The following is an 11,352-nucleotide window of genomic DNA, read 5'->3' as shown; positions in this document are numbered from 1 at the left end:
GAGAGCATTTTGCAAGGCATATGGGTTAAATGAGGACATGAACATTACCTTCGATCTTGGTAATGATGATGCCCGTGATAATAATATAGAAATTTGGGTGCATGCGGAGGATGACTTGATTCCAGTTCTACCTCCAGATGCGTTTTGTCAACATATTTCTTAGGTAATTTTTATTGATTATTGGAAAGTATCTTGTACTCATCCCGATTAAATTTCTTTATTTTCAAATATTAGCTTATTTCCGTGCTACAAGAACTACACGGGAGATAGTAGATCGGACTTACTACAGTTTTGGCTCCAACCTTACTTCGTTGGAGAAAAATCATCTCATCTCATTTATTCATGATGTTGACAATCATGCTAAAAATTACATGAGTGGCAACATTTATCATGAATATGTGCCACTAGTGCACCAGTTGAGCCCTCATAACATCACTTCAGACAACTTTGTAAGATTTTTTATACCATTGCCTCATTAATCCATCTTTTTTATACAATGTTCTTAAGCAAAACTAGTTTGCTAACTATATTATTATTACTAACAGGTACTCCCACCAGAGACCGTGCCTAAATGAATGTTTACCACCGGTGATTTGGAAATGGTTAGCTTATGGCCAATCCCGATTAATTGCCATGGTAAATACAAGATATCTCAAAGTGAAGACACTCTGAAAATCAAAGGATGGAGAAATGCAATACAAGCATCCACGATACAATTTGGAGAGGAATCCTTGCGCATCCCACAAGTTGGAGATAGGTTGATCTGTGTTCTTCAATACGGAGATGTCGGAGTTCGTCTTTATTTGGCTTTTTTACCTAGGAGAGAGTAGTAGTTAGTGTTTCAACTTTGTGATAATTTGGTCATTTGCTACTATAATAACAACCAGAATGATGAGGAGTTCATCTTTTTTATGCTATTTTACCTAGAATGATGAAGAGTTTTTTAACTAGTATGTACAATGATGAGGAGTAGTATATGATGTCGTGTAATGCTTTATGTACGTACTAGCTAGCATCTAGTTGACACCGACCGAAAACACCAACAAGCATAAGGAAGCAAAGATGATGGACACAAAAATAAAAAGGGGAAACACAATATGAAACCCCTAATAAAACCCTGTGGAACCCCTACCCCCCCCCCCCCCCCCTTAGAAAAACGCAGCGCCTGGAGCTGCTGACGCGAGACTGCCTTTGGATCCCGGTTGGTGTTACCAATCAGGACTAAACGTCCTGCTGCCTGGGCACCCCGCAACGGCCACGTGGAGCTCAATTGGGGCCCAGTTCGTAAGCCAACCAGGACTAAAGGTTTGGTCCTTTAGTCCCGATGGCTTTGTCCCGGTTGAAGAACTGGGACTAAATGCCCTCTGGAACCGGGACTAATGGCCCTTTTCCTACTAGTGGTATAATGCACGAGAGAGGTAGAGGAAGCGACCAACACCAATGGTCGAAATCTCAGAGGAAGAATCCTGACTGTTGTCGTGGGGGTCGCTTCCTCCTCCTTCCCTGTGTGCTACACATTTTGGTAATGCGTGCGGGGACAAAGGAAGGAGCAACCAGTACCGACAGTCAAAATTTCTGTCGAGAGGAGTGTCCACCACATACACCATCATATTAGTTTGGAGTAGTGCGCACCATATACACTATGAGATATTGAAGTTTTTCAAGGAAGCCTCGATAGACCGAAACTCAACCCATGTTGAATAGTTTGTGGTATAATTGCCATTGATTTTTAATCTTTGAATCATGAACACATGAAATTTTTTACGATGATAGGATCCCTGAGTGTGATTACTACGGCGAGGAACGGGTATGTGCGACATGCCTCACCTACAAAATGGTAGGTTCTTCACCATCAAGATGGACGAGACCTTCAATATTTTTACAATACGCCTCGATGACAAGTATTTTTTTAAGTAATCATGACTTGTGTTTCTTTGCTTCAACGTGCAATTTCAGTTTTTTACAATTCGACTAGTGCATCCACTATCATGCAAAACGGTATGTCTTGGAGAAGCTCGGTTTCCAAGATAGTGAGAATATCAAGACGAGGAGAGCTCACCTAAGGACTTAACATGTTACATATTTCAGGATAAACTACACAATGCAGTTAATCACTCATATTTTGGTTACTCAAATTTGGAAGCTCTAGGCAAGGCATATGAATTTAGGGAGGATATGCAAATAACCTTCGATATTCATCCTGAAGATGATATTGAATATAATATCGACATTTGGGTGGGTGTGGATATGCTTCGAGTTTTACTTCTATATGAGTTTGTCAACCATATTTGTTAAGTAATCTATATTATTTATTTAGAAAATAGTTGTTTTTCATTTCTACCATGGTTATTTATAATTGACAACTTATTTCGGTTCTTCAAAAAATACTCGGAACGCTATAGACAAGACGTGCTACAGTAATGGTTCCGAGCTAACTTGTGAGGAGAAAAATCTCTTATCTCATTTATAAATGATGTTGAGACTTACAAAACCAATTATCAAATCAGCCAAAATATAAGTGGATACATGCCACAAGTCCATGAGTTGCATGATGGTGACTTCATTGCAAAAAACATGGTATCTTTCGTTAACTATGGTTGCATAGATTCTTCTTAAGTAAACATCATTGCTAACTATATATATTACTATTTTGTTTTTAAACAGAAACTCCCGGAGGAGGTTGTTCCTCACATGATGTTTATTGAAGGGCATATGCATATGGTTAGTTTACGACCAACTCCGTCGGCGGCTTATCACCGTGCATACTCGATTTCTCTAACGGTGAACGGTTCAATATCAAAGAATGGAGCAAAATAATGAGTGTGTTCAGACAACCCATTGGCGACAACATGAATGTGCACAAGCCACAAGTTGGAGACAGGTTGATCTCCATTCCCCATTATGGAAGTGGCTTGGTTTAGTTGTTTTATGCTATATCACCTAAGAGAGAGGAGTAGGTCCAAGGTAGTACTCATCATGTGCTAAGAAAAATTAATAGTGTTTTTTATGACTATGATGATGATTAGTTACATGGTAGAATGTGTTAGAATGATAAGGAATTGTTATATGACTCATCGATGATGATGAAAAGTTCTTATTATGATGATGAGTTCTTAGATGTCTATGACGATGATGAGGATGATGAGTTGTTATTATGATGATTATGAGTTATTTTTATCATCATGATAAGTTACTATATCAGTGGAAACACGGTTTAGATTTAAATGAATGGATCCGAAGTGACCAAATTGGTCACGTTGGATCCATTTATTTAAAACTAATCTGCATTTATTTCACCCACTCATATAATAACTCATCATGATCATAATGATATAATAATCTATTAATTGCTAATGTAGCAAAATTTGTACAACGGTGTATTATGCAGCTCAAAACAGAATCAGTAAAATACGGACTAATATTAGTAGTGCAGGTGAGCAGAGCGCGCTATTGCTAAGGGACTTAAGAATAGGCTTGTGTAACCCGCGCTACTGCTAACAGTTAGATGTAGCATCCTAGGTCGTGCTATTGCTAGACCCAAACCCGTGTTATTCTTAGGGTTTTCCCTAGTAGTATGAGTACAGCGAATTTATGTTATCTAGATTTTTATTTTTCTAAACCATCCCAATTTTATTGTACATACGATGACAAATATGTGTAAATTCCATGGCAAATCCTTCTTTTAGATACCATGGCAAAAAGAATTTATATACACCAGTATGGCAAATCTTTTTCTCAAATATCATGGCAATTTTCTACATTTGCCTTGGTTCAGAGATCAAAATTCAAAAAAAATTGCCACGCGATGATTGCAAATTTTCCTTACATTTTACCGTGTTTAATATGAACAAAATTCTCATTTTTCCATGTGAGCAATGTAAAAAGTTCAAAAAATTGTCATGTTCTAGTAAAATATATTTTTATTTCTCCATGTGACCATTACTTTATTTATTAAAAAAGGCTAAATTCATTAATTTTTCAAAATTTGTCAAGCTTTTGGGTTTTTCTTGTTAAAGTTCCAATGAATCTAGAAAACTTAATACTTACATCATAATTTTTGGAAATTTATTTTCTTTGTATGGCACGACATATCAATCATTAGCTTGGTACCAAATTTAGATAGTGCCCCATGACAAGTCTACCTTTTAATTTATGTTTTCCTTTTTTCACCGCAATTTTTTATGCTCACACAATGGCAGAATTTTTTGTGGTATTTTCTATTTTTTATGTTGCCTCTCACAATAGTTTTACAACTTTCGTTCTAGCATACACAAAATTTTTAATCTCTTGGAAATTTAAGTTTCATAGCCGTGTCAAATTACTTTTTGCTGGAGCATGGAAAATTAAATTCCTGAGCTATAACAAATTGGTTCCATCATTCGGGAAAGATTATTTTTACTACATGTCATCACAAAAAAGATTGTTTTCTTATACAACCTGCCATTGGAAGAAGTACCGGTATGTCAGGCTATTCTCAATACTCCACCTTGTATCGGTGTTAAGGCTGTCACATAGATAAAAAATAATAATGTGACAAGCTAATTAATAGGAGAGAGATGAGTGTGATGATCCTAGAAAAAAACAATGCTAAACGCATGAACCTAGGTTAAAAAAGTAAATGAAAGAAATGCACCAATGCACAACTTTAATTGAAAAAACATTAAATAAAGAAATTTAGCTACAATAAACTAAGCAACTATGCATTAAAAACTTTAGTTACTAAACTATTTAATATGATTAACACCTCATCTTACCAGCAATGCATTGGAAATGGCCTCATGGTGAAAACAGAGAGGCTAGCTTGGCTACCACAGTCAATGCAGAATATTTAATTAACACACTTTACTCCCGTACTCGAGTGGAGCAGCGCGATAGGTCTTGCTTTCAAAGACCTCGTATAGTCCCGACGCATCAACACGATGATGAGATGCATTCAAGAGAGTGCAGCTGTGTTCACTGCTCTACTATGTGTTGCCAAGAGCAACCTTCTAGAGCAGTAGCAATGCATGATGTGCTATGCATACCTATTCTATTCAAACCTCCGTCGTCATGGCACATCACTTCGTTTTCCAAGATTGATGTCAAACAATGATGATATCTGTTCAAGATTTTTGAAAATGTCAAGAATGTGATAATTTTTTCCTTGTTAGGTCCTGTAGATTCTGCACACAATTCTTCTACATCTTTTTATTTTAGGGGTTCACGCCCCCTTCTTCGACATCTTTTAACAGCTACTCCCTCTGTTCCTAAATATATGTTTTTTAAGAGATTTCACTAGGAGTCTACATACAGAGTAAAATGAGTGAATCTACAATTTAAAATATGTCTATATACATCCGTATGTAGTCCATTAGTGGAACCTCCAAAAGGACTTATATTTAGAAACGGAGGGAGTAGATCTGTATAAGTTTTCCTCTGCCCTTTATGTATGTCATCTTTGGAAGGATGATCTTCTCACCTGTATATGTAATCAAGAGTTCAACATTCAAAATATCTGATAGGAAAGAGAAGCAACGGGAAGAGATATCCGTTCTGACCCCCCCCCCTCCCAATACCCTCCACGTAGCCTTCCCGAGCGAGGCGACCGGGGCGATCCCTTTTCCCCCACCTCTCCGAGCTTTCCCCGCCCTTTCTCGTTGCAGCCATCATCGGGCGGCTAGGCGTTGCCCGCGCAACGCTGTTGCCCTGCCGGCGGTGGCGGGCCCTTCTTCACTCCGACGCGGGTGCCCGGCTTGGGAGGGAAACTCTTGCTGGTGCTCCCGTGCAGGTTAGGGTGGCGACGAGGCGATGGAGCAACTTCTTGGTTGTTGGGTACTATCCCTTTGGGCCTAATGTGGGTGAGGATGGATCGGTTTGGGCTCTAACGCGTCGTCTTTGGTTTGACTAGCGAGCACCCCGTGGAGGCGGCAGCTACAACGTCACGTCCGTTGCACCACGGCGGCGGGAGCTTAGAGCAACTCCAATGGAGCGGTCCATTTCGTCCGCTGTCCGTCCGTTTGGATCGGCGCGGACAAAAATGATGGCCCAACGCGTCGATCCATTGCGAAAACGCGTCCGCGTCGATCCATTTTCGACCCAAATTTAAGACTAAAATGTGTCGGCACGGACGCGAAGCGGACGTGCGCGCCCCCTCGATGTCCCCCCCCCCAACCACCTCGGTCAACATAATTTATGACGGCCGCCATCCTCGGGCCCACGCGTCGGCGAACGCGTCCGGCCTTTTTTAATCCAAGCCTACGATGAGTTCCGCCATCTGCTTCCAGAAGCCCGCCCGTCCACATCCAGCCACCACCTCGGCGACCAAGCGACCGAAACCCTAGCACACCATGGTCAGCTGCTTCCCAAACAATGGCAAGGCCCTGCTCTTCCCCCGCGCCATCTCCCCGCCTCGTCTTCCCACTGGCCTCGCCAGCGCGTGAGCGTCCCGGTGTACCAATCGCGGTGGCACTGGGAGCACCGCGTGCCACTCCCTTACCCCGATGTCACACCGTTGCACGGCTGACATCTGGATCCGGAGAGGATTCCGGTGTCGGCCGTGCCGCGGTCGGCACGGGTGCATGTGAAGGAGGTGAGCCGCCGTCGGCGTCTGTTGACCGCAGAGCAGCAGCGAGACCCCACGTACGCGGGCGACTCCCCTAACTGGGAGGTGTGGTTCGCGGTGGAGCACGAGGAGCAACCCCGCCGTGGCATGCGCGAAGTGCAGGTAGGAGGCCCTCCGCCGCCCCCGCCTGTCTTCAGCGACGAGGACCAGGAGGTCTACCAGGCGGCGCTCGTTGGTGTTCTCCGCGACAGCGAGGAAGAAACGCGGCGCATGGCCGACGAGTTGGCGGCGTATCAGCAGCAGCTCGTGGAGGCCATCGCACTGTCGGCCGCCGGCGACTGCGTCGTGCCACCTCCGTCGGAGCCCGAGCCCGCGGAGCCGCGGGAGGTCTACCAGTGGACCGGTGTCTTCTAGGAGTTCGTCAGTGTGCCGCCCATCTGACTGGGCGCGACACCGCAGCAGGAGTAAGCCTACCTCGAGCAGTGGAGGTCGGAGCACCTGCGTGCGGAGCGCGCCAAAGTCCTGCGGCTCATGGAGATGGAGAAGGAGGAGGAGGAGGAGCGACGGAAGGCGGAGGACGAGGAGCGTGCCCATGTTGTTGTGCCGCCACCGCCACCAGCACAGCCCGCGTCGGCGAGGCAGACGACGGAGGCGCAGGCAGCTGCGTTCTGGAACTCGGCGTTCCCCTGGGCCGGCCCTGCGCCTACGCTGGTCGACCTCACCGGCCCCGACGACGACGACGACGCAGCCTAGGGCTTCGTGGATGTAGTTTTAGGGTTTTTTATTTTTATTTAATGTAATACGGACACGACGCGTGGACTATCGCCGGTCTTCGTGGCCGGCTTTTAATGTTTAATTATGCATTATGTGTTTTTTTTACGCCGACAAAAAATGGGTGTGACCAGCATTGGACGCACGAGCCGACCCATTTACGAAAGCGGACGTTCTTGTCCACGTGGCCGACCCAAACGGATAAAAAACGGACGAAATCGTTATGCGTTTGGGTCGGCCCGTTGAAGTTGGGCCCGGCCAAGTAGTTGGTCAAGTGTTCTCATGTTGTTGTGGCCGGTCTGCTACTGATTGAGCTAGTGGTGGTTGTTCCCTTTCACATGGTTGCGGTACTGCCAATCCCTGTATACGGTTGCTTCATCTTAGTTCGGCTGGCCTTGCAACATTTGCCATGGTGAGACGTCCATGGCGACTTCAAGACAGTGTTGACGCATGTTGGTGGGCGGCAACCGTGTTGGAGTCGACAATTGGTCCTCGGGGTCGGAACAAATCTCTGTCAGATCTTGTCGGCACCGAAGCGGTGACGTCTATGGACGCCACCGACCTTCTTGTTGGGCGACGGATGTACCCCTTCCCCACTCCCCTCCGTGCACCTGAAGAAATCATAGTATCTGTCCGGGTAACAGTGTCATTACTGTCGTTGCGGTTTTTCTTGAAGGTGTTGCTTGGTATAGGCAATTCAGGGACATAGGAGCGTGGTGGAATTCTAGGGAGGGCACAACAGTTGTGGAAAATCATCACTTTTGTCAATTTGGCACTATTGGCATTTTTTTCTCTTCTTTTTTTAAAATTTGATTGTGTTGTTTGTCCCTGCAGTGGTCTCACAGTTGTATCAGATGGTTGCCATATTAATATCTCGGGATGAAAACTTGTTTCAGGAGTTCAACACTCAATTTCAGCTCAATTGTTTGGGATTTTTAACATACAGTGATCCATTTACCAGTAAAGATCTTGAATATGAAATGTGGAGATTTCTGAACAAGAAGAATAAATTTCTCATAACACTCGATATCCTGGTCAGATATGGTTACTGTAACCAAGCTGATAGCTTACATGAATCTAGTAATAGTAGTAGTAGTACAGACTGCTCCAGATGAGATATGTTGCAGGCACAAGTGCCAGAGAAGTAAGGGACGGTACCCTGCAGAATAATCCAAGTTTTGGATTCTTGGTCCGACTAGACATATTGACCTTGGAAACCACCTGCACATCTTAGTGGCTCTGCCTGCAAAAATCATGATGACAGAGCCAACTGAAGTTGCAGCACGTTCTTCCTTCCTCCATTCCTGTGAATCCAGTGCATGGTCATTGCTGGAGACTGAAAGATTGAAAGATAGTACTACAAGCATACACGAGGAAGGGAAACAAAAGCCTGCCATCGATGTGCGCCTTCCCTTGAAATATGAATGCAGTGGGAGGAGCTGGGGCGGATAGGGTTTCAACTTGGGCCATTACTAGGAGGACATGAGCTCAGCAGTACTTCACTCTGTCACGAAGACCTGTACGTCACATACTCCTGGCTGATGGTACTCTACTCCGGTGTCACGGCAGAAACTATATGCTTTGTGTCATTTTGCATTTATGGATTATTTATGGCATGCCTATTTGATTTGCAGATTTTGTTAGAGCTCATGTCAGCTGTCAATGAAGTAGCATGTCTGAGTTTCATCTTCGAGCTGCTCTTCCGGGCACTGATCCTCCTCGTGTTCCTATCACGACAGAGTCGATAGGACTCTACATAATTTTCGGTCATCTCCTTGGGTGGATCAATTTAAGGTTCAATGGTGACAACTGCAGCTTTGGAATGCTGGTTCTTAGATCATGTGCATAAAAACTTTTCAGCTGTCATCAATAAGGTTAGGTCGGCTCCGATAAGGCGGAGAGAGCGGAGCCTTGGTTGCTCGTTCTGATAGCGATAATGGTCATTCGGCAGTTATGTTTGGGGTACTCTGTATTTCTGGTGAACCTATACAATAGATCCGAGTCCTTTTTTGCAGGAGAAAAAAATAGGTAAGTCATGAGTGTACAATTAGGGATCTTCCTTTGATTTAAAGGAGTTTTATAGAAACTTTAGGTGACGATCTTATGGAAACAAATTGCTAGGACGTTCGATTCACATGATTGAAATTCCTATGATTTTTTTTTTTGCACTCAACAATGAAACTTAGAAGAAACTTCTCAAATCTATTGATAATTCCTTTTATTTTTGTGGTGTCAAACACTATTTTTGCAGGTATAAATTCATGTATTTGAAATAATACTATTTGATATCTATTCATGTATTATTCATGTATTTTTGAAGTGTCAAACAATATTTTTGCAGTAGCCACATTTCAAAGCTATTTTTGAAGCTATTTTTGCAGGTAGCTAGTCTGATACGGTACGTACCCATCACCATCAGGGCCATCAGAGATCAGACTGAAACAAGAAATGACGCCACAAAGGCAAATATAACCCCCAAAAGTGCTACTTCATAGCTGCCATCACTACCACGTCCTCTTGCTAAATCACCAAAAGTAAATCATCCACTACTTACTAATACCAGCTTGTGCGTGCGTGCCGGTTCTAATCTAGGATCTGTCGAGTAGTAGTACACATACTAATTAACTAAGGGACTAGTAGAAAAGCTAGTAGGAGTACTACTACTAGTGCTACTGCAAGTTCTTTCGTAAAGACGAGTACGGCTTCCACGGCTGCATGCATGCACGAACGAGCGCGCTTCCGGCGAGATCACTGGGGCTGCTGCTGCTGCTTGCCGGACTTGAGGCTGTCCGCGTTATGGCCGGACGGCCCGCCGCCCGTCGCCAGCTGGGGTGCCGTCCTGGAGGAGGCCGCCATGTGCTGCTGCCTGAGCTTGAGGTGGGCTTGGAGCTGCTCGTTCTCCTGGGCCAGCAGCTTGGCTGTCCTCCGGAGCCGCTCGTTCTCCTGCATGATGCACAGGTTCTCCAGGTACAGCTCCGTGTTCGCCCGCTCCATCCTCCACGCTCGGCTATCCACCTGCACCACACACATCCACCATCTATAGTCAGATGGTATCCAAACTGAAACACATTCCAAATGTTTGCGCTCGATTTAAGAAACAGCTAGCAGCACCCCAAGACTGGAGAAAGAAGGCGCGAGAAATGGAATAAGGGTTGAGGAAATGCAGTGCTACGCTGCTACTTGCCTCTTTCTGAGGTACTATTGGAATGGCAGTACTCGGGCTACAATTGCACTTGTAGCAGAGGAGGAAGAAGAAGAAGAAGGCTGGCTAGCTCGAGTGAGTGAGGAAGAACTTGTGGCTGGGGGAGAGGAGACGCGAGAGTGCGATATTTATAGGCAGGCCCCAGCAAAGCAGTGGAACGAAATGGTGTTCTCTTCTCCTGCACAGCTTCATTGCGGGGCAAGAGCTAGGGCTGGAGGATGCGTACTACATTCATGGCGGTAGTTAGCTGTCAATAGAAAAGTGTGATGATGGTGATCAATTGATGACGCACTTCCGGCTCTCTCGGTCCAAAGATACGCAATCATTCTTATTCTCGGCCATGCCGTGCGCTTCTCCCGGCCGGCAGCATTTCCAACGTAGTACCCATCCCACTCTCTCTCTCTCTCCAAAAACGGTCAAACTTGTATGGAGTTTTTATTTCTTGCGGGCAAAATTGATGGAGTTAGAGCATCTCTAGTGGAGGGTGTAAATTTTTAAACGTGTATATCTTTATATACACGTTGTTAAATTATACACGTCCCAATTTTTCAGTGAAACGTGTAAATTAGGACGTGTATATTCCAACGGCTATATTTTCAACGGCTATATTTTCAAACGACTATATTTGTAATGCAACTATCAATAAACTAGCGAAAAGCATCAAATTGTTCTTACAATAACTAGCAGAAAGCATCAAATTATTCTTACAACAACTAGTAGAAAACAGTAAATTGTTCTTACAACAACAACATATAGCTCACATTACTCTAGGCCGCGAACAAGGATCTTGTTCTGCTTAGCTTGGTAGAACTGCTTTTGCACATCAGTCATACCACTA

At 44.2% G+C, this 11,352-nt stretch overlaps 1 protein-coding gene across 1 annotated transcript; it reads right to left on the bottom strand.

Moving 5' to 3' along the window:
- Nucleotides 1-9,781: 9,781 nt before the first annotated feature.
- Nucleotides 9,782-10,622, bottom strand: LOC123402271 (protein LITTLE ZIPPER 3-like). The gene is made up of 2 exons (XM_045096172.1): nt 10,497-10,622; nt 9,782-10,327 (listed from the first exon to the last, which is right to left on the bottom strand). Exon 2 carries the CDS (start codon nt 10,304-10,306, stop codon nt 10,061-10,063), a length of 246 nt encoding a protein of 81 aa, XP_044952107.1. The 5' UTR covers nt 10,307-10,327; nt 10,497-10,622; the 3' UTR covers nt 9,782-10,060.
- Nucleotides 10,623-11,352: the final 730 nt, after the last annotated feature.

This window comes from Hordeum vulgare, chromosome 6H (genome assembly GCF_904849725.1).
Source record: "Hordeum vulgare subsp. vulgare chromosome 6H, MorexV3_pseudomolecules_assembly, whole genome shotgun sequence".
Taxonomy (NCBI): domain Eukaryota; kingdom Viridiplantae; phylum Streptophyta; class Magnoliopsida; order Poales; family Poaceae; genus Hordeum; species Hordeum vulgare.
Note: the sequence above shows the minus strand (reverse complement) of the source record. Positions and strands in the feature narration are given on the sequence as shown.

What these genes read in the sequence shown, in the direction of transcription:
- LOC123402271 (XM_045096172.1), bottom strand. Translation starts at nt 10,306, where the DNA reads ATGGAGCGGGCGAACACGGAGCTGTACCTGGAGAACCTGTGCATCATG.